Here is a 24,719-nt window from a genome sequence, read left to right on the forward strand (position 1 = left end):
TAATAACATCCAAAAACAAGCTGCTTCTGCCTGAAAAGAGTTCATTATCAGTTTACACAAATTTATTTCCTGCTTCAACAGAAAGAATAAATTCTATGCACCTTTAAGTGTTAAAACCTATGAGCCCCCCAAAATATGATATGAAACATGTGTGCCAGAGTGACCGTAGTGACAAAAACCCTCTAGAGTGCAACCACGAAAAACTAATAAAACATGCAACCTTACCTGAGGCGAGACCGCACAGCAAAGCCCTACAAAACAGCAGGGTTTTTTTTTTCAAAGTCATCAGCAGCTACAGGTTCATACTTTACTACCGACTCCAGTGAGGTTTGTTCTGTGCCTGCTTACAGGTTCTAATGTTTTAAACAAGCTTTTTTTAAAACCCCAAGACATTCTGCATGAGTTTGGCTCCAAGAGTTAATGAATAATTTCCACAACATAGTGTGTTCTGGCCTTTGGTGCTTTGGTCCCCATTTTTACACATTTCATGAAATTTGTTGATAAACCTTATAGCCTAAACTCATGATGATGCAGGACTATAAATAATCTGAATCTGATGCCGAGAATGTAAAGAGGTGAAAGTGACAGATTGTTGAAGAACGGCAACATGAGCACTCAGCATATCTGAAAATGTATTTGTCTCATCAAATGAACCCATGTTGCCAGGAGAGGGGATTGTGAGGGGCTTGTAGCCGTCCTCTGATGCAGCCGTGTGCTCCATTCCCTCACTGTGATAAGGTGATGCTCACCTGTTTGAAGCTGTGTCTGTACTCTTTGCAGGCGGTTTCCACTGTGAACTTGTTACTGAAGATGTTGCAGAGTTTTGCACCGTATCCATTCCTTCCACCTGAGGTCGTCATTCCAGAAATTATTCTTCAGAACATGTTGTGATTTACCGTGGATTCAAAGTGTCAGATATTCTTTCTTACCTGTGACTTTTTTCTCCTCATCATCATAATTGCTGGAGGTGAGGAGGTGGCCAAAAATCAGAGCTGGGACATACATCTTCTCATCCTTGTGTTCCACCACAGGGATTCCTTTGCCGTTGTTCCAGATGGAAATTGTGTTGGACTCACTGGAAGACAAAGAATGCAAGGTTTGTCTTCAAATCAGGGCTGGCTGCAGCAGCAGCAGAAAAAAAAATTAAATCAATAAATAAATAAAAATAAAATGTTGGCATAAAAAGTCAAACTTTATTCCCAACATTGCACAAAGCCAATATTACCTTCAAGCTGCAGCTATTTTGAACAGCGTCTGACAGTAGCTGCAGTCAGGTTGCACTGCTTTTGTAAGTAGAGCACAACCAAGGCCACAAAACAGTGAAGCTTCACACAAAAATTCAGACAACAACAAAGAGGGCAAACATTTCAACAGCCATAACAGGTCTGATACCAAATACCAGCGGTGTACACTGTAAAAAGTGTCAAACACCAGGACAGCTGATTCATGTGACGTTCATTTGGGATGCGTGTTCTGTCCAGGGTGCGCTCTGCCTCACAGCCTGTGACTGCTGGGATAAACTCCAGCACCCCAAACCTCGGATTTAAAACCTTCAGACAGAGGAATAGGACTGTTGTAAAGCTGATGTCCTTCTGTGACAGCTGTGTTCTGCACATTCAGCAGTAACATTACATTTGGACTTTTTTAAACCTAAATTTTATTTACATTTTATCAACAACAATGCAATGTATTCATTTCTTTATCTGTGCACATTTATACATATTCAGACATTGGACACTCAAAGTCTTAATTCTCCACTCTCAAACATTCAAAAAAAGGAGGGGAGATAATATCATCACTCAACAAATATTAAAAAAACAAACAAAAAGACATGCAGTATGTAACACAGAAAGGACACGTGTATAGAAAAAGTAACTGCATTAAAGTCATACTGGGGCTCCATCACCCAAAAAAATGGATTTTTGGAGCCTCAATGTATATGTTTTTCCTTCCCACTGTCGCCAAGTGCTTGCTCATAGGGGGTCGTTTTGACCGTTGGGGTTTTTCTGTAATTATTGTATGGCTTTTGTCTTACAATATAAAGCGCCTTGGGGCAACTGTTTGTTGTGATTTGGGGCTATATAAATAAAATTGATTTGATTTGATATGTGGATTTGCTCCATTTAATGGAGATCCCATACTTGGATCCATGAGTTGGTGGACCTGCCCTCAGCCATTTAACAGTGATACTGTACATTTTAATGCAGCTGTGAATAAAATATTCAGTAGATGTTTTGTGGTCCTCTCCACCAATCCTCCAAGAATTGCCCCCAAAAATGCCACTGTAGGTTCCTGTGGGATATCTTGTTAAAAAATGACTTTGAAGGGCATCAAATACCTCTCTCCAATACACATTTAGCTTAGGACAGGACCAGAAGTGATGAGTGTGATTAGTGACAAGTGCCCCACAGTTCCTCCAACATGAGCTGGAATGAGATGGGATCAACTTGGCTACTATTTCTGGTGTTCTAAAAAAAAAAAACTAGTGATTATTTTCCATTTAAATCGCCTCCATGTGTTTGAATTTGTGGCCAGGTGTGTCTCAGTGCACACCTGGTTCAAAGCACCCTGTGATATGATCCTGCTTATCTCCACCTCCCACCTCCACCTTATCTGTAGGGAGCTATGCAGATTCATGGATAAGAACAGATGGTAGAATTTGCTAACTATTTTATGATTTCTAGTACAAACTTTTCTATGGAGGTATGTAGATAGGGGAGCTTTAGAGGTAGGCTGCCGGGCCATTAGTTACCACAACAACACACAATTAAAATCTCCCATGAAAAGCAGTCCAGAACTGTATAGTAATATCACAGTAATCAGTACTGCAATGAAACTAGGATCATCCTCATTGGGTGCACATACATTATGAGGGGTGCTGATATACCATCAATTATTATATGGTATGGGATTTTGCCACGTTCCGATTGGCCCATTCCCCACTTTCTGAGCAGAACATGCGCCCAACTTTGAAACTTATGACAGATGGATGCTTGATGGAGTACTCAGTCAATTTTACATGGAAGCTAGACAGGCGAATGGCGAACTTTGTAAGAAAACAAGCCTGATGACTCGTCGTCATGGACTTAACAGGCATCTCCAGTCTATCAATGGGATGTTAGCTGGTGCAGTAGGACAGTAATAATAAAGAGTTGAAACTTGAGATTGATTTTTCAGTTTTAGTATGTTTGACAAACTCCCAATTTTCTTATTTACCATATAATAAAGCACTTATAGACTTCTGATTTCGGTGTACCCGTGATTATGGGGACCTGGCCAGGCTCACGGTCAACCCCATCCTGACCAGGTCCGCATAATCACGGGTACACCGAAATCAAAAGTCTATAATTGTATATTAATCCATTAACCAAAATATATCTCCCCTCAGTGTCTCTATTTGTAGCAATATTTGTGTGAAATGTATTAGTCTATGTATAAGAATGGATACTTCCCTTTTCCTGCCCGATCGCTGTAAGAATAGTATATTTTGTTTGCCCGAGATTTTCATGTTCCACCTCAGATAAATGGGTTTCCTGTAGAAATGCTATCTGACAGCTGGCTTAAGTCAGTTGATGTAAAATTTTCTTTAACAGGACTATGAAGACCCCGATCATTACAGCTCACAATATTTAGCATGCCTAGTACTTACAGTTCACAGCTTGCATCATAACTCCCAGATATTGTACACTAGCAGAAAGGTGTGGGGAGTGGAGATGAACAGTACACACATGGATCATATATTTTGTCCTGCAAGTAAACAAAAATACTACAGCTGTACCAACAAAGTTTAACTTTAATGGGAGTAAAGGGAGTCTGAATAAGAAAATGGAATGACAACACTGTTGTTTCTGTTTTTACCACAGGATCCTCTGAGAACAAGAGGATCGCAAGCAGCAAAGGTGCACAGTCTAGCTTGAATTTGACTGTACTATTCAGGCTCCTGTAAAACTTGACAAATAGAAAAATCATGCTGCTCCTCGTGGTAGAACGCTATCAGTCTTCTTTCATGGATTATTAAGGCAGTCGGTAATAAGAGAGTAATATAGTAAGAACACAACCCCATGTTCAAGTAAGGCGTGTGGGGCTCAACTAGCTGGAATGACTGTCTTTTAAATGAACTGTGCTGCCTTTTTGGGATACGAAAAGTCCTTGTCCTCACCCTTGTGTGAAATCCAAAATCTGGCCAGATAGAGAAGTCCGTATCGGACCCCTTGTCATCTACGTAACTCCTTTTTTACATCTGTGAATTCGGCTCTGACTTTGGCAACGCTGGCGGTGAGATGGGGAACATGGCGATGCGGCTCCCGTTATAGGTAAGAGGGGTTCCGTCTTGCGCTCTCCTCAGGATCTCCATGGCATTTCCGTCGTAATATTGTTTTGCGATGATCACCCGTGGCTTCTCCCAGTCTCCTGATTTCCTGGGTATGAAAACGCGGTGTGTGGTCAATCTGCAGGACTTCTTTCAGAACTTTGGTGACTGCTTTGGGGGAGATCAAGTCCAGCTGCTCTTCAATGTCAATAATGTAGATATTACTGTTTCTCATTCTCCCCTCCATGTCCTTGCATCAGTCTTTGGCTTTGAAGACTGGCTACTGTGTTTTGTAACTTAACAACTTCATCAGGCCATGTTTCTGTGAAGGCTCTCAGTTGCCCAGGTGGTTTCTAGTAGAGAAGCTTGAACCTTCGACTGGACTGGGTTGCTTGAAGTGAGGACGTTTCACTTCTAATCGCAGAAGCTTCCTCAGCTAAAATTCTTGCTCTGGTAGTCTGACTTCTGTCTTGACTCTTGTAGAGAAGAATAACAGAAGCCAGCAAAAGCTGGAGTTTTAAACCTAACCAGACCCCTCCTACCGAAAGGCAGACTGCTACTGGCCAGTGACTAACAATTCATCTAATTAGTACCTATTGTGCTCTAGTTAGCACCCTCCTAATGCCAGGCAGCTGTCCCTCCTAACAATGGGACTGACACCTCTCCTGACGATGTGAAGTACGTGCCCTGAGTACCCCATTGTAAACAGGGGACAAAGCATGTCTCAAACCCCCTCCCCGGTTAAAGCTGGGTTTCAACTGTTTCACATACAATGCTTCCTTCACTCCCCTCTCAAACCATTTCTTTTCTCTGTCTAAGATTTTAACTTCCTTTTCCTCAAATGTGTGGTTAATGTCTTTAAGGTGGAGATGAACTGCAGACTCAGGTCCACTGGTGCCCTCTCTGCAGTGCTGGTATAGCCTTTTGTGCAACGGCTGCTTAGTCTCACCTATGTAGTGTTCGTTACAGTTTTCCAGACATCTGATAGAATACACCACATTGCTCTGTTTGTAACTAGGGATCCTGTCCTTAGGGTGAACTAATTTCTGTCTCAAGGTGTTAACAGGTTTAAAGTAAACTGGGATTTTGTGCTGTCTGAAGATCTTCTGTAGTTTTTCCCCTACTCCTGCTAAATAAGGGAGAGACACTCCTCTTCTTCTTGGGTCCGTCTCCTGTCTGTCTGGTCTCTTTGATCTTTGGGACTTCTGGACTTTATCCAGGGATCATCGTGGGTACCCACATACTGTGAGGGCTTTCCGTACATGTTGTTGTTCTTTAGCTCTTCCCTTTGTAGTTGTGGGCACCTGTAGGGCTCTGTGCTGAAGAGTCCTGATCACCCCGAGCAGATATTGGTCAGAGTGAGTGGGTTTTCTGTAAACCCCGGTCTGGAGCTGCCTGTTCTCTCCAATTGTAACCTCACAGTCCAAAAAGGCTTTAATAGTTGTTTCTGGCATCCTCACGTGTGAACTTGATATTGGAGTCCACCGAGTTGATGTGCTCTGTAAAGGCCGCCACTTCCTGTTGCTTGATTTTAACCCATGTGTCATCGGCATATGTGAACCAGTGACTGGGAGAGAGGCCCGTGAACGACGCCAAGGCTGTCTTTTCCACTAGCTCCATGTACAGATTGGCCACAATGGGGCATACCAGAGACCCCATCACACAACCAAGGATCTGCCTGAAGTAATTCCCCCTGAACAGGAAATATGTGGTGTTAAGACAGATCTCCAAGAGTTGACAGATGTGGTCTGGTGTAAGCTTGGTCCTTTCAAGTTGAGACATGTCCTCCAACTGCCTCTGCCTCACAGCTGTGACGGCCTCAGCAGTGGGGATGCAGGTGAACAACGATGTCACATCGAATGACACCATAGTTTCATCTGCCTCCAGCTGCAGGTCCTTGATCTTGTTCACAAAATCTTGTGTGTTGTCCACATGGTGGTCTGAGTTACCCACTAGAGGAGCCAAAATCCACTTGAGGTGCTTAGCCAAATTGTAAGTGATGGAATTTGTGCTACATATAATAGGCCTGAGTGGCACGTCCTGTTTGTGGATTTTTGGCAGCCCATAGATGCAAGGAGTGGTGTCCCCAGGGTACAGTCTGTAGTACACCTGCCTGTCGATGAGTTCCTCTTTCTCCAGGTTTTGGAGGTAGTTAATGCCATCAGATGTCAGACTACCAGAGTTTTAGCTGAGGAAGCTTCTGCGAAGCGAAACGTCCTCACATCAAGCAACCCAGTCCAGGAGAAGATTCAAGCTTCTCTACTTCATCAGGCCATGTTAATAATCCACCTTTCACATCCTGGATATCTGCCACACTGTATTCAACTTTGGATTTAATCACAGCCATGTTGTTTTTAATTTCCAGGGTTGCCAACAGGTCACGATGGAAAAAGCTGGAATGGCTTGAAGTTGCCATGATGCCATAGGAGGTTGTAGGAACAAATCTGTGCATATCTGAGGCCAAATTCCAAAGTAAGAATTATCATCTGATATCACTGGCTGCACAGAGCCTGGGGGAGGGGCACTGGGTGAGTGATATTATGAGATTTTCACACTGCACTTCAAGTTTCAATTTGGACCCCCAGTCTATTTTAGAAAATATACAGCAAGACGCAGGTCTGATTATTTTATTGCTTTTTGATCACAATAAATCACTAATTTATGGCATGAATTGTAAAAAAAAAAAGAAGCCGTTGCCGATACAGATAAAATGCCAACAAAAAGGGTCCATTTTGATTGGAATTTGTGACGTTATGGCAATAAAAATATAAAAAAATATCATGAAGATTGTTTATACGTATATCGCTGCTGTATTACAGATTTGCTATTATTTATTCACAGATGGCTAATAAACATATTGATTTAAACATACTGTATGCAAGAGAGACCTGGGTGCCACATGCTGAGGACCTGCAACGACTGCAGCGCAACGACCGAGCGATGGTGAGGTGGATGTGACCACCGCAGACGTGACCACCGTACTGCACTCCCGACGCCTCCAGTGGTACGGTCATGTCATGCGTGCTGATTTGGCCATCAACACCATCACAAGTATGGCTATGCCTGGTCGAAGAGGACAAGGAAGTCCCAAGAAGACCTGGTCTGACTGTGTCGAGGCCGACATGAAAGTCAGCACCCTGGCCAGCACTGACCCGCTGGACCGAGTTGCTTGGGCCTCTGTACAAGGAGCTAGTCACCTGATGCCTACCCCGACCCCAGGGACTTGCTCTCTTGCTCTCCGACAACCAGATGTCAGCTGCGTGCATCCGCAGCAGTAAATAACCCCAGGATATGATGATGATGATGATTTAGGCAGAATTTTTATTTGCTTACAGCTCACCTTCTCAGGGTTCCTCATGTTGCTTTTCAACAAATGCACACACATTGCTTGATCACTCAGCCAAGCGACGCTTTCATTCGCTATGAGAAGGACACATCCACGAAAAAGGTCCAATCAGGACTCTTATCTCTTGTGACATACAGAGGACCATTTACCAAAACAAACAAAGCACATGGCTTATCGACAAGCTTTGGCGAGTGCAGCTCGAGCTGGCCCTGAGCTCAACTTGTGTGATGCGCCTTGAGGCAGCGTTGTTGTGATTTGGCGCTATATATATAAAAAATTTAATTGAATATATTTTATTTTAAATAATCACAAAATATTTCTCAGCCCTTACCCACTACATTTTTTGTTATTTGCAGTACTCACGGGTCAATGGTGATCTTAATGGCAGTCATGTTCTTGTCCCTTTGTTTGTTGTCTGCTGCGTTGACTGTCAAACAAATTGAAATACAGAATCATTCAATGAAGCTGACAGTTTTACAACATCTGCTAAACAAAACAGAAATCTCTTGCAAGCTCTAAGTTTTAAATCTCATCTGCATGTCTGAAAAAAAGCTTCTGACAGTTTTTCATGTATAATTAAGTTTTCATGACATGCACATTCTTCTTTTGGGAAAATGGATCAGGACGCTAAAATGAAATCATCTTAACTTTCCATAAAACTGAAGAAACCTGCATCATGTTGGGAGTGAAGTGACTGTTCTCATGTGAGCATTTGTCCTTCTGAAAATGTAAGTAATGTTTATGTCTAATCTCAGGGCCCCTTCACACGTAACATGATTGAAGCCGACTGTCGTACAAAGGAGAAATTGCATAACACTCGTGAAAAATCGGAGCTGCCTCCAACGCCTCGTATAGCTGTCGCCACAACCATTTTTGCACACAAACAGCCGAAAGACAATGAATGCCCCACAAGTGCCCATTTGACCCCCCTCTCGGTAGGTGTTGCCCAAATTCCAGGTGCCACACATGAACATCTAACAGCGCTCACCGGGCACTTAGAAAAGGCGTGGCTATTCGTGCTCCCAGGACGAATCGTAGACAGCAGGCGAACACATTCGAACGGTCTGTGAAAAGTGTCTAAGTGCGCCAACGAGTGTGGTGTAACCTAGCAACACACATGTGCCATGCCAGAGTGTCAGCTCTCCCTTCAACACGTCGTGTGCATGTGTGACGTGCGCCCCCCGCAACACGTGGCATCTTTCGCGCCCCCTCTTGCAACACAAGTGGAGTGCGGGGGGAGCACACTTGCATGAAATGCTGATAAGTATGTGCAGACATAATCACATGGGGACTGGCCAGCCACGTCTGAGTGCACACAGCACGGCAAGGTGCCTCTCAGCTGATCGCTGCCCAGCCACACACTGACAACTGGAAATGATGGCTCAGTGCACACGCCGTATTACATTAAAAACACAGAGACCACAGCCTGGACAGGTATATAAAAAATTATTACAATAACTGCATACATAATTACATAACAAATAACTAAAAGGAATGATCACAGAACACAGAAACAAAGAGTGACACTTTGTTCTGTGTGGTGAATGAACAGGTGGGCGTGGCACCAAACAGCAACAGCTGTTGAGATCTCTGGACCTGCAAGTCACAGCTGGGGAACACGTACCGTGTTTTGAAGGACATGACCTTACAACTCTGAGGTGCATGTGTGTGCCTGCTGTCCTCACGTGGAAATACATAAAAATATAACATATATTGCTTTTGCTGCAGGCTGGAGTGGCCGCAAAGCGCGCACAACGGCAGGCTGCTCCATGTGAAAAGGACTGTCAGATCATGTGATCAATCAGCTAGCGATCTGAATGTCACATCACCCACATGAGCTATGGGCCACATGGTGCAGCGCTCGCTGGGTACATGCAAGGGGCCAGCAGATGTGGACATGATAAGCGCGCACTGCTTCACTCATGTAATTTCATGACTGTATGTCTATGACCATGGGTCATCTACAGAGGAACAGAAGGATCATACTTGTATTGTCTGCTTGATAAGCGATTCAATAAATTGTAGCGTGCAGTTTTTTGTTTTTTTTTTCCCCACAGCAGCGATGTCTGCAGACAAAGGGGGGTGTGTCCCCCTGCGACCTGCAGCTGTTCAGATATCTGTACTCGCAAGTCACAGCTGGGGAACACCTGTCATGGCTGGTAGAATATGACAATGCATAACTATACTGTAAATTTAAGTAAAGTAAGTAAATTTTATTTATATAGCGCCTTTCACAGACATAGGTCACAAAGCGCTTCACAGGTTAAAATACCATAAAAAATAATAAAACATACATAAAACAAAGGACAAGGTTAACAACTGGTCAGTTCTGAAAAGCCTTATTAAAGAGAAGAGTCTTCAAATGCTTCTTAAGTCTCAGCACATTCCAGGGAACGCAGGAAAAGTGGCAGTTCGTTCCAGAGACGAGGAGCTGTGGCTTTAAAAGATCTGTGAAGCGCGGCTGTTGGCATGCTGTCCTCACATGGGAATAAATTAAAAAATATTGCTACAGCTGACCACCACCTCAGTGCACCGCAATGCTGGTGAATATCGTGCCATGCTGAGAATCACCACGAGGCGCATGTCACTGCGGGATTTCCCCACATTGTAGTAATTAAAACACATATCACATTTGCTCCTCACTAGAGGATCACTGCGTGCTGGACATGCCGGCTAATACGTTCATGACACGAGAACTGGCTCTTCATGAGACGAGAGCCCGGCTGATGTCTTGATGAGAGGAGCGCATCAGGTAATTCATGGAAAACATAAAAGGGAGAACAGTTATCCATGTCATTTCATTGCTTCCTGGTGTACATCCAGGCAGAGGCGAACTCTGCTCTTTATAACAGGAATTAAGTGTTATAAACTGTGGTGTTTTATTAATTTTTTGCTCTGCTGCTGTGTGTGCGACTTTCCACATGCTCGCACTGTGTTCATATGCGCGAACACAAGCATACACGGAACCGTCGCCGCAGTATCGTGCATGCCTGCCACATTGTGCGTCCCTCCTGACAGCAGGTGGAATGTTTCACACTTCCCCATTTTGTTTTTGGTTCACGGATTTATTTCCAGTTTCTGCATCTTTTGCGTTATGTGTGAAGGGGCCCTCAGGATTATCACGCTGATTAATCAACAAGTTGTGTGATTAATACAGCAATTAGTCAGCTGCTGCTGAGGCATGTGCTAACTAACAGCAACAATAAGACCTAAGCCATCTTTTCAATATACTCTGATTGAATAATTCTGGGCAAGTTCAGTATTTTTTTCTTTAGTTTATTTTATTCACTCATCCCTCTCACTGTCACCGCTCATCTTCAACCACTTATCCGGGATCAGGTCACAGGGGCAACAGCTCCAGCAGGGGACCCTAAACTTCCCTTTCCCAGGCCACATTAACCACCTCTGACTGGGGGATCCCGAGGCATTCCCAGGCCAGTGTGGAGAAATAATCTCTTCACATAGTCCTGGGTCTTCCCTGGGGTCTCCTCCTAGCTGGACGTGCCTGGAACATCTCCCTAGAGGGGCGCCCAGGGAGCATCCTTACCAGATGTCTGAACCACCTCAGCTGGCTCCTTTCAAAGTGAAGGAGTAGTGGCTCCTCACGGCTGACCGAGCTTCTCACCATATCTCTAAGGGAGACACCCTGAGAGATATTTTATTCATTCATTATTATAGTACTTTGGACATTTCCATATTTGTGTTTTATTTGTAAGCTCAGATGGTATGCTTTTCTAGTAAGGAAGTTATTTCAGCTTCTCCCTTTTTCACTTGGGTTTGACACAGCAGATCTGATATAGATCTACGTCTTGATTTGGCAAAAGTAGTTTATGAAAATCCCTGATGCCACATTACATGGAGAAGCCTAGACTGCTCTGAACATTTTGATATGCAACACACAGATGCTGTACTCAAAGAAAGAGAATTTCTTAATGTATAGCTGGTATGCACTTAGGTCATCAAACCACACCCTGAGACAGGTACACTTCCATGTTGGGTGGAAAATGGTGGAAAGAAAACAATTGTTTACAGCAGCCCAACATTCCGGAATCTAATGGTAAAATCCTTCTCTCTGGCAAAGTCAGTGAAGCACAAGTATTAGGGTTGTGGCTGATCTGAACCAATATTGGTATCAGAACCCGACAACAATGTACAGAGTAATGAGACACACCTCTGTTCAGAAAATCCCTTCTGCAGTTTGCAGTCAACTAGCAGGCGAGGACCGAGGAGCACTGTTGCTGACTAGAAACTGGAAAGCAAGAGTGCAACATGCAATGTTTGCAAAGACCTTGTACCGAGAGGCAGAAGCTCTGTCACGACCTACAGTAGTGTTCAGAATAATAGTAGTGCTATGTGACTAAAAAGATTAATCCAGGTTTTGAGTATATTTCTTATTGTTACATGGGAAAAAAAGGTACCAGTAGATTCAGTACATTCTCACAAATCCAACAAGGCCAAGCATTCATGAAATACACACTCTTAAGGCTATGAAATTGGACTATTAGTTAAAAAAAGTAGAAAAGGGGGTGTTCACAATAATAGTAGCATCTGCTGTTGACGCTACAAACTTCAAAACTGTTATGTTCAAACTGCTTTTTTAGCAATCCTGTGAATGACTAAACTAGTATTTAGTTGTATAACCACAGTTGTTCATGATTTCTTCACATCTGTGAGGCATTAATTTTGCTGGTTTGAAACCAAGATCTTGCTGGTTTACTAGTGTGCTTGGGGTCATTGTCTTGTTGAAACACCCATTTCAAGGGCATGACCTCTTCAGCATAAGGCAACATGACCTCTTCAAGTATTTTGACATATCCAAACTGATCCATGATACCTGGTATGCGATATATAGGCCCAACACCATAGTAGGAGAAACATGCCCATATCATGATGCTTGCACCACCATGCTTCACTGTCTTCACTGTGAACTGTGGCTCGAATTCAGAGTTTGGGGGTCGTCTCACAAACTGTCTGCGGTCATTGGACCCAAAAAGCACAATTTTACTCTCATCAGTCCACAAAATATTCCTCCATTTCTCTTTAGGCCAGTTGATGTGTTCTTTGGCAAATTGTAACCTCTTCTGCACGTCTTTTAATTAACAGAGGGACTTTGCGGGTGATTCTTGCAAATAAATTACACAGGCGTCTTCTAACTGTCACAGCACTTACAGGTAACTCCAGACTGTCTTTGATCATCCTGAAGCTGATCAATGGGTGAGCCTTTGCCATTCTGGTTATTCTTCTATCCATTTTCTTCCACGCATCTCTGATTTTTTTTGTCCATTTTAAAGCATTGGAGATCATTGTAGATGAACAGCCTATAATTTTTTGCACCTGCGTATAAGTTTTCCCCTCTCCAATCAACTTTTTAATCAAACTACGCTGTTCTTCTGAACAATGTCTTGAACATCCCATTTTCCTCAGGCTTTCAAAGAGAAAAGCATGTTCAACAGGTGCTGGCTTCATCCTTATGCTGCGTTTACACATAACGACGACAAGTCACGAATGTCATGAAGTACACATTCTTGGCCGCTGATCACGAATGTGATGATTCGGGGCAGAGGCGTCAGGTGTCCTCAGGAACTGCTGCAACCTGTTACCACACGTTATGATTAATGGCACCTGTTGCTGGAGAATTATCATGAACCATTACGCACGGTCAAGAATAGTGTTCCGCGTTGTTACGCGCTATTGCGCATAACAGTGCATCGTTAAGTTCTGTCACGTTGTGAACAAGGTGAATTGTCTCCACAAACACACCCATATTCATCCAACCGAATTCAGCTCGCTCCAGTTTTTCAGAAGAACTTTGTGACTGCATGCGTAGTTGGGCTCTCTGCCATGGAGTGGCGCAGAGAGGAGGAGGAGGAGGACAGAGCCAGATGTGTGGCTTCATGCAGCTCTCGTCTGGCGCATTTTCCCAAACATCAGGCACATGCAGCAGGTGGAACACCTGCAGTTGCGCGCTGAAGAGCACTGAAATGAGACTTTTAGCCGACTTGGTGTCAGCAATCAAACTGAATGTGATGCAGCAGGGTTTAATTATGCGCACGCTTCTTCCTCCGACGGACTGGAGGAGGTGCAGAGATGTCTGGCTGCACGTGAGTCTCCTCTCGCTCCTCTGGTTGCTCAGACTCGTTCTCATCGGTTACAACAGCAGGTGGAACACCTGCAGGAGCGTCCTGAGGAGCTTCAGCAGGAACTGTGGACCGACATTTGGAGCCGAGTTTAACTGTGCGCACGTGACAGAAAACTGATTCGTCGTGGCGCAAAGTGAAATGTGACGCCGCGTTACAAGTCGTGTCAAACTTGACAGTTTCCATGTCACTTCGTAATAACGCGTGACAGTTTGGGCTCCGAGAACCATCATAGGAACCACTACGAACGTTGTCACGTTCTATTAAGGATCAATACTCATCAACACGGATCAATACGCTCAGTTGCGACCTCCACAACGTGAGACGAAATGAGGGTGGTGTGTGACATTCGTGGAAGATTTTTTGACAGGCAAAAACATGCTCCACGAATATCAAGAATATCACGCACTATTAAGAAACCTATTCAGATGCGTTAAGTCACATTAAGAATGTCAGAAATGTGTCACGAATGACAGAAAAATGACATTCGGAACACGTCTTGGTTATGTGTAAACGCACCTTTAAATAGGGGACACCTGATTCACACCTGTTTGTTCCACAAAACTGATGAACTCACTGACTGAATGCCACACTTCTATTATTGTGAACACCCCCTACTATTATTCTGAACACTACTGTATAATACAACAAACTTAATCACACACTTGAAAAAGCACTACATTAAAGAGCACAAGGATTTTTTAGCCAGGGCCAGAAAGTCTAAAGGAGCCAGGAGGAAGGGTCCAATAATTTACCCAGAATGACTGCAAATATGATTAAATTAAGTACTTTTGTTTATTTTTTGGTGGTTGTGGCATTTTGGAAATGCACCGTCCTCAAAACAGTATATGTACTCAGGGCAGGTGTGCCACCTGGTGTTCAAAAGATGAAACTTCAGTCACTGACCCAACAATGGCCTCGTAAGCATGTGTACCATTCATCACATTTATCTCATTCTTTTACATTTGTGCATTTCAGCATTTCAGCATTCTAGAGAGCTAATTTCTTGGAGGCGGGGGGGCACAGAGAGCACTGTCTTTTCTCTGTAAAGTCTTTTTCTTCATGAGCTGCTCTCTTTTCTCCACTTCCAAAGAAATTCAACTTGTGAACTGAAATCATGTAAACCAAGGTTTTCTGATTATTCTGGCGTGTGTGTGTGTGTGTGTGTGTGTGTGTGGTGTGTGTGTGTGTGTGTGTGTGTGTGTGTGTGTGTGTGTGTGTGTGTGTGTGTGTGTGTGTGTGTGTGTGTGCGTTTGGCTTTGATCACAGAGAAACTGGGGAGAGCTGACATTAGCCATTTATGCTTATGTATTTTGGGTCAAGGATGAATCCTGCAAAAACGGAAAGTTAAAAAAAAAGGCAATTTGAAAACTGAAAATTCTGTTTCTTAAGTGATTCAGCACTTTTAGCAAATGTGTGGCAATTGCTATTCACACTGCCATGAATACCGACATCTACTGGATAGCCAGTAGATGGCAACTGTCCCATAATGCATTGCGGCATGCATTACTTTAAAACTAAAACATATAGCTGATAGTTTCACTTCGTAAAATGACAGAGGTGACATTAATTTCAATAACTTGAATTAGTTTGTTTAAAATTTTAACCATAAGTCAAAACTGTCTGCCTGTGCATGACTTGGGCGATATGCCGGCGAGTCTGTGTGGTGTGAAAATAAATGATTTTTTTTCTCCTTTTCTTTCTTTCTTTCCTTTCTCTCTGGTCACCAGGTCTCTTTTCCTGAGAGAAGGCTGATCTGAGACAGAAGCTGGTGAGATCCGATAACACAACTTACGGACGAGTGAACACGGTTAGCTGCCGCTTTGTTTACTATCCAGCATGGCAGTATACTGCTGGTTTCTGGGTCTGACGACCTCATGTGCATACCCTCTATAGCAAAATTTAAAAAATATAATTAAGACTCTCAGGGTTAATAATGACAAGTGAAATGTCATTTTATCAATTAGCAATTAACAACCCATGCTGAATTCAAATCTGGACACATTTCATGAGAGACTATGCATTTTCCATCACAACAGGGTTGACAGAAACACAGCTGATTGCCAATAATCATCCCATATTTACCTGCAGAGCTCAGCAGCATCACTTAAGAACAACACAACAGTGCCTTCAGAAACATCATGAAGAGAGAGTAACAGTGATACTTAGCAGTCAAACTAAAAAGCCACAAGCATTCATGGGCAAAATCCACACTCATGTCACTGAGTGTAGTCATGTGGTCTTAAAAAATTACATGTAGGAGGGGTGACTGAAAAGTTTTGAACCTGATCAAGAAGAAATCACAACCAAATTAACATAATGTTTTATTTTTCTACATAATCCAGTCCACAGACTGCTTCCAGTGCAGCTGCAGCACCTTAATTCTGTTCTCATACAAGGTCTTATCCTGGAACTCAAGGAAGTCATCCACTGCAAATGAGACAGCTTTGTTTTTTTTTTAGTTTGTTTGTTTGTTTGTTTTGGGGGGGGGCATGTTTCCATTGCTTCAACTGTTGTTTGGACTCCAGTTCGAAGTGATGGACCCAGGTTTCGTCTATGGTCACGACTCACGAATTGTCGCATTAAGTTATCCGGATCTGCCTCAAAATGTTGAACATTCGTGCTGAGAGTTTGGTTGTCTCCTGGGAAATGCCTGCAGTACTGACTGTGACGCTGTGACCATATCAGGGACCTTCTGGATCATATCGGTGAAGGTGGCATTTCTGGCTCTTTCAGATCTTGCTCCATCTTCAACGCTTGTTCTGCCCCTTGTGAACTTGGCCGAGCAGAGTTTAAGGGTAGCATAAGACGAGGCGTCCTCCTCTAATGGCATGACCATGTCCTCATGGATCTCGTTTGGGGACATTCCTTTTTTCATGAGACACTGAATCACAGCACGTCCACCAGCTTTGTCCATTTTGACAATCTGACAAACCCAGACTCACTTCACTGAAATATCGTGTCTACAGCATTTCACCCAGTGAGTCAAAGTTTCACACATTCCACACCTGACTTTTTCTGGGTGAGGCTCAAAACTTCTCAGTCACCCCTCGTAGTTACAAATGTTTTCATCTGTTGAAGCACGCTGAAGACTGTGGATTCACTCACCAAGAATTTCATCAAAGATTTTGTACAATCCAGGAACATAGGTGATTTCTCGCTGGTTCATCCCTACATCTTCATCAAAAACCCACATTTGCTGAATAAAGGAAAAAACAAGAAACAAAAGAAAATATGGTGAAACTGCAGCAGCATGAACAAAGACATGAGTTTTCTTTTTTAAATCTCTGAGATGTTTGACTTGTTTAATGGATATCAGGAAGCTCCCCTAAAACCTGAAGCTACATGTCTTTAGTGATAGAGCTGAGCAATGTTCCACAGGCCACAATCAACATTCTGATAAAAAGTGGCAGCGTGTGTGACGCTGCTGCAGGCCCCATTCTGTTTGACAACGGCAGACAGATCAGGTCTGTACCCACACCAGTGGATCATATCAGCAAACAGGATGCTGCAGAGTCCATTTCAGTGCTCAGATTTCCGTTTAGTAGTTTAACTTTCAATTAGGTCTAACAAATAGTTCAGTGTTGTGTTTGTGGTGTTGTTCAGTCATGCATCTGTCATGTTTGACAACCTTTTGGAACAGTTTATTGGTAAACAGTAACCAGTCAGGCCCATCTACACCACCAGAGGGGAGTGAAGTGAAACCATTAAGATGTGCTTATCATGTAGACTGTCAGCTTTATTCACATATCAAAGATTTGACAATTGATGCAACCAGGCAGTGAGCGATGCAACACAGTGTCACCTGTCAACTGAATCGATGCACACTGAATTAATCAATATCTAGATACTGATTCGTGTTGATTTATCTCCACTTGCCTAGACTATTTGTCACAGTGTGACAAACCAGTTGAACTTGGTTTGTGCTGATGCTGAGCAGTGGTATTGTGTACGCAGCAGAGCAGCGGGCGGGGCCAGCCTATGAAAATAAGGGCTTTCAGGGCTCTGTGCTAAAGTTACCTGGAGCACAGTTTTAAAAACATGATTGACTGTGCAAGAAATGGGACAAGTGAGGGAAGCTATCAAGACACCCATGACAACTGTGAAGGAGCTGCAGGCTTCTGTGGATGTGATTGGAGAAACTGCATGGTGCAATTTTGTCAGCTGCATCATCAGTTATACTGCTGCACATTTAAGTGGCACAGAGAAGGACTCTTAAAGTAGACCTGCACTGAAATAAATGTGGTCAGATTTCAGAAAGAAATAGCTGATATTTATAAGACCCTTGTGAATGCAGTAAAGTAAATCTGTAAGCCCAAATTTGTAATTCAGCAGAGAAATCTTCATTTAAAAATGACAAATTTGCAGCTAAAATTTAGCCCTCTGTGAAAACAGTTTCTGCTTCGTTTCTGCTTCAACCTGCCTCCAGTCATCATCTGTCGCAGCAACAGAAATCTGAAGCTTTTCTACAACAATCATTTCCACATAATTTTAGCATTATTTCATCATTCATCGTGGCTTACTTGTAGTTCCTAGGGTTTGTAAGAGTAGAATGGAAGGCAGAGCCTTCAGCTTTCAGGCTCCTCTCCTGTGGAACCAGCTCCCAATTCGGATCAGGGAGACAGACACCTTCTACTTTTAAGATTAGGCTTAAAACTTTCCTTTTTACTAAAGCTTACAGTTAGGGCTGGATCAGGTGACCCTGAACCATCCCTTAGTTATGCTGCTATAGACTTAGACTGCTGGGGGGTTCCCATGATGCACTGAGTGTTTCTTTCTCTTTTTGCTCTGTATGCACCACTCTGCATTTAATCATTAGTGATCGATCTCTGCTCCCCTCCACAGCATGTCTTTTTCCTGGTTCTCTCCCTCAGCCCCAACCAGTCCCAGCAGAAGACTGCCCCTCCCTGAGCCTGGTTCTGCTGGAGGTTTCTTCCTGTTAAAAGGGAGTTTTTCCTTCCTACTGTAGCCAAGTGCTTGCTCACAGGGGGTCGTTTTGACCGTTGGGGTTTTTCCATAATTATTGTATGGCTTTGCCTTACAATATAAAGCGCCTTGGGGCAACTGTTTGTTGTGATTTGGTGCTATATAAATAAAATTGATTTGATTTGATCATAAAAGGCGGCGGGAGCGATCAGAGTGCCGCAGCTAAACGAGCTGCTAGCTGATGTGTTCACTGCACGACGGACATTTCAAAGTGTCGTAGAATTTTGCCTTGTTTCTGCTTGAAACTGACTTTAAAATGATTTAAGTGGTTTTACCTTTATCATCTGGGTGAAGCGACTCTGTCTCAGATGTGCTGCTGTGGTCCGAAATGACGCATGCGCAGATGCAAAAGGCGGACCAATTTTAATGGGCGGACCGTTCGGTCTGCGACACCAGCCTGTGACATTGCATGAGTCCAGCAAGATCCAGGGGCAGCTCCCTGGTGGGGGCCCACAGGTTTTGAGCATTTTAGAGGCGTTTCAGGGCCACGAGAGAGACCTAATTTCATGAATTTCCATGTTATACTCGTATTTCTTTATGTTGTGGAAGCCTTACTGTAATAACAGAATCTGTCTATGTAGACCTTCGTTCAGTGACAGCTGCCTCGTGCTGTAGCTGCTGTTTACATGTGAAATGTATGCTTACAAATTATTGGCCCATAATAAATTTCTAAATCACACCATGTGAGTTTGCACCTTAACTACTTATGTCAGTCAGCAGGAAAACCCCACAGGCACATACAGCACAGTATCATTAAAAAGCACACATCCTGTGCACCAGCTATACCGCAGTCTATGAAATTCACCAAAATAAAATAAAATTGATGTGGGCCGATTTCAGCATGCAGGCAAAATATATATTTTGTAATTTTTGAATGGCTTATCTATTAAAGAGTAAAAACTGAAGGAAATCAATTGTAAGGCCTGAAAGAAGTTTCTGTAGGAAGCATTTTAACCAGAGATCAAGTGAGAGGGGGAAGTGTTGGCTTTTAAATACTTCAAAGACACTGGACTCATCAAGAGGATGAGTCCAGTGTCGACTCACCGAGCTCATTTGAAATGGACAGACACAAAGTGGAAAAGTGTGCTGTGGTCTGATGAGTCCACATTTCAAATTGTGTTTGGAAATCATGGACGTCATGTCCTCTGGACAAAAGAGGAAAAAGACCATCCAGATTGTTACCAGCGTAAAGTTCAAAAGCCAGCATCTGTGATGGTATGGGGGTGTGTTAGTGCCCATGACATGGACAACTTACACATCTGTGATGGCACCATCAGTGCTGAAAGGTCCATCCAGGTTTTGGAGCAACACATGCTGCCATCCAAGCAACGTCTTTTTCAGGGACGTCCCTGCTTATTTCAGCAAGACAATGCCAAGCCACATTCTGCACGTGTTACAACAGCGTGGCTTCATAATAAAAGAGTGCAGGTACTAGACTGGCCTGCCTGCAGTCCAGACCTGTCGCCCATTGAAAATGTGTGGCGCATTATGAAGCACAAAATATGACAACAGAGACCCCGGACTGTTGAACAACTGAAGTCGTACATCAAGCAAGAATGGGAAAGAATTCCACCTACAAAGCTTCAACAATTAGTGTCCTCAGTTCCCAAACGCTTATTGAGTGTTGTTAGAAGGAAAGGTGATGTAACACAGCGGTAAACATACCACTGTCCCAGCTTTTTTGAAACGTGTTGCAGGCATCCATTTCAAAATGAGCAAATATTTGCACAAAAACAATAAAGTTTATCAGTTTGAACATTAAATATCTTGTCTTTGTGGTGTATTCAATTGAATATAGGTTGAAGAGGATTTGAAAATCATTGTATTCTGTTTTATTTACATTTTACACAACATCCCAACTTCACTGGAATTGGGGTTTTAATAATAATAATATCATCTTCTGTTTTGTGGGACTAACTGCACACCTCCAAATGCCACACGGCTCTCTGCCGAGTAAATATGGAAAGATAGATTTCGGTCAGAATTAATACCTTCAAAGCGAATCGCCGTTGTAAATAAAATGACACCTCTTTCCACACGTTGTAATACAAACAATAAACTACAACTGACCAAAACCCTTTTTCCCCCCCAAAATGAGACGTTCTCCATCCTTTATGAATTACATTGATGATGACGTACAGCGGAGCTGTTTGCAAGACTGCAGTGCTAAGACTGTGGAGTTAGTCTCATTTACACCTGAAAGGAAACGCTTTTGACAAAAACTACAAATGTATTTATTTTTATTTATGTCCAGACATCTAGGATTCACCATGTACAGATTTTACTTTTTTCTATCTATGTCCAGAGATCAAGGATCCAGTGACCAATTTCATATTTATTTACTTTTATGCCGCGTTCACACCGGCGCGATCAGACACTACAAATTCGCGGGGGTCACGTGACGACGGACACGCCTTCTTCGCCCGGTGAGTCGCTCTGCTTTTGCTGCGGAAATTCGCCCCGGTGCGTCATCAAATAGGAGGAGCTTCCATTCCACTCGCCGGCTCCGGTTGTCAGTCAAGTTAACATGACGGACTTTGATCACATGGAGCATGTTGTTGTGGAAAGCTGACAAACGTCATGAGACGTTCCCAATTCAGGGAGTATCATTATTTGCTGCAGGAGCTACGTCTGGATGACGGCTGCTTTCAGCGGTCCTTCCACCTCTGCGGCACCCCGTTTGAGGACCTCCTGTCCCGTTCACGCGCGCACATGTAAACAATAAAAAACAAACTCTGCTGCTTGCTGCAGGTCGCTCTTCCCCCACAAAACTCTGTCATAATTGTGTTTAGAAACCAGTCACCATTTGTTTTATTATACATCTGTGTAGTTAATTAACAAAATATTCTCCACAGACGATTCGCTCGTGCGCACGTAAAAAAAGAAAAGGAAAACCCTCCCCTCCCCCTGCTGTGGGGCTGCTGCTCGCTCCAAAAACTCTGTCATAATTGTGTTTAGAAACCAATCACCATTTGTTTTATTATACATCTGTGTAGTTAATAAGTAAAATAATCTCCATGGACCATTTGCTCACGCGGGCATGTAAAATACAAAAGAGAAAGAAACTCCGCTCCCCCTGCTGTGGGGCTGCTGCTCACTCCAAAAACTCATAACTGTGAAATACAGGACAAAAGAGGCTTAAGTCCTGCTCACAGGCTGCTACCAGAGACAGAACATGTTCACTTCTTCAGTCAAACTCCAGACATCTCCACGTCACTACATATTCAGTCCCTGATTGGTCATCATGACGAGACGAAAAAGTTCAGATTTTTGAACTTGGGGAGAAGGGCAACGCGACGTGATGCGACGCAATATCGCACCACAAACGCACCAACTGCTCAAAATTGCTTCACTCGCGTCGCTTCATTCGCGTCCATTGCGTCGCGCTGCGTGACTTGGCGCCAAAACACGTCCTTACGTCGCTGCAGTTGCTTGCGTCGCGCCGGTGTGAACGCGGCCTAAGACTGAACAAAATGCTGTTGACATAGAAAACCTGTAAAGCCTACTTTTAGTACACAGAAAATCCACAGGAGGTATTGATAAGGGAATCGAATCGATACGCAGAATCGATAGATAAAAACTTATCAATACCCTTCACCAATTAAAATTAACTTCCTGTTTTGGTCCTCCTGTAACCACGCCCACTTGAATTTATTCTTGATGGAACTGTCACACTTTCTATCATCTCCCCGCTGCAGAACAACCTTTCCATCCATGATTTAATTTGTAGCTTCAACGTAACACAGTGGTTTTCAGAACGCCACAGATCTGTTACAGATAAAATCTGTAACAGCGTCTCTCATTGGCTGCTGCCTCACAAGCTGAGCCGATCAGCAGCTCTTGATAAATGGGATTGGGCGTTACTTTTATTTTTCAGTCTCAGATGTTTGGGCTGAAGATGTGACAATGAGAGACCTCATATCCATTACAGTGTTTCATTGGAGATGGATCCAATCGATTTAAAAACAATACATTGTTCTGTGCCTGAAATCTGATGCAGACTGTTCCGGAAAACAAGGGGGGGAAAAGAAGGAAATTTTGCCATAAATGGGGGAAAAAGGGGGTTTTTTCCAAAAGACTGAAACCACTGAACATATTCAGCGATTAAATAATGTTCATGTTTTCAAGGGTAATTCAGTGACCGAACAGTTTTCTCTTCAGCTACATTGTCTGATGTGGATTGTGGCCATGAACTGTAAAACATCAACAGATTTACAGCTGTCATCATTACATTTCTGCCATTTTTGTTGAAAACTGATTTTAAAGTGTCCAGGTCTGTCTAAAGCCCCCAGACTGCGGACTCACCTGAGTGACGGGCTCCACGCTGCCGATGTAACTGTCTGGACGGAGAAGGATGTGCTCAAGCTGAGTCTTCTTCTGGTAAACTCGCTCCACCGACAGCTTTGAGCTCGCCTTGTCTTTCTTGGCTCCTTCCATCCTGCCAATGTCACCCTTGCCGTTTGCAGCCTCCTGTTTGGCAGAATGATACCGATTATTAACAGAGATACATGTAACCTTGATCAAACACATGCAGCTGTGTAAAAACACACACACGAAGTTCTGCTGCAACTCTCTGAAACTGTCACCTCAGTGAAAAAGCTACGAGAACTGAAAGGTGGGTGGGTGGATGAAGTGGTCCCAAACGTACACCTTCAAAAATCATATCTTTTTATTCAAAGTTACAGTTACATTTGGACACCTTGTTTATTCATTAACAATAATTCTGATCCTCTCAGCAAAAGTCCACTCTTTATTCTGCATTTTGCTGAGATTCGCACTGAGTGTTACACTTTTTAATTTTTGCTTTTTTCCACAAACACTGTAACTTAAATAAATTTTTTTTTTTTTTAAACTGACTACGAAGGCTTGCATGTTCAACCTCTAGCTGAAATGCATCTGCTGAATCACAGAGAAAGAGGGATTAAAAAAAAAAAATTACGCAGGGACCCACTTATCAAATCAATATAAGAGGAGTCCCAAAAAATCTGCCAACTGTTGTATAAGATAAGCCTGTTGTATAAGATCCACAGCCATCTTGACACCTTTTCTGCCGCGCCAGTGATGTTTTTAATGGCTCTTCTGCAATGCAGTCCCTTCACTCCCAACATCTTGAGTGCTCTGATGAGTGACTGGCCAACGAATCCTCTGCAGCTGACCTCAATGGGGTTGCATTGAGTCCTCCATCCCCTGCTTCGGCATTCGCTTGCCAACTCCTCATACTTGGCCCTCTTCCTCTCAAAGGCCTCCTCCATCCGGTCTTCCCAGGGAACAGTCAACTCCAGCAGGACCACTTGCCTTGTTGTTTCTGACACCAGGACTATGTCCGGCCTGAGTGTGGTCACTGCAAAGGTTTCCGGGAATTTAAGCTGTCTCCCGAGGTCAACCTTCAGCTGCCAGTCCCGCGCTGTTGCCAACAGCCCTCCTGTTGGTCTTAGCCTCTGCCGTGGTTTCTCCCCAGAATTTACCAAGGTGATAGAATACCCAGCTGGTTGCTGTTGCCTGCTGCTAGAGATCCCTGTGCTGATGACCTCTGCAATAACCTTCAGCACCTGTCTTACTGTAGCGGCCTTCCTCCACCCCTGCTCGGACCTCATCCAGGATCAGCTGGCGTCTTTCCTTCCCCTGGGCTTTGCTGTACCGGGGTCTTGGGTTGCTCCCAAGCCCTGCCCAACCGGATGCCACTGCTCCCACCAACTCGCTGTGTCGCAGCCTTGATTCTGCTTGCTGGACTGCCTCATGAGCGCTCCACTTCCTACCAGTTCTTACTTCAATGCCAGCTGAGGAGACTTTGCTGTCACTGGAGTCTCTATACAGTAGCACCTCTCTTGCTCGGGTAACCATAATAAACTCCTCCGTTAAACTACTAAGAGGTAGCTTCAGCTTGTTCTTCCTCCCGGACAAGGCGACACTACTTAGGCTTCGGGGTAGCCCCAACCACTTC

The 24,719-nt window shown here is 43.6% G+C and overlaps 1 protein-coding gene across 1 annotated transcript in view; it reads right to left on the bottom strand.

The window, feature by feature from the left end:
* The window catches only part of top2b (DNA topoisomerase II beta), a 215,899-nt gene that overhangs the window by 159,779 nt on the left and 31,401 nt on the right, over positions 1-24,719 (bottom strand). The window contains exons 2-6 of the mRNA XM_034161467.1: positions 23,084-23,248; positions 16,901-16,991; positions 8,019-8,082; positions 930-1,075; positions 750-847 (exon numbers count right to left, since the gene is read on the bottom strand). Of these exons, the coding sequence (XP_034017358.1) occupies positions 750-847; positions 930-1,075; positions 8,019-8,082; positions 16,901-16,991; positions 23,084-23,248 (564 nt within the window). The remainder of the gene's footprint in view (positions 1-749; positions 848-929; positions 1,076-8,018; positions 8,083-16,900; positions 16,992-23,083; positions 23,249-24,719) is intronic.

Source organism: Thalassophryne amazonica, chromosome 20, assembly GCF_902500255.1.
Source record: "Thalassophryne amazonica chromosome 20, fThaAma1.1, whole genome shotgun sequence".
In the NCBI taxonomy this organism is placed as follows: domain Eukaryota; kingdom Metazoa; phylum Chordata; class Actinopteri; order Batrachoidiformes; family Batrachoididae; genus Thalassophryne; species Thalassophryne amazonica.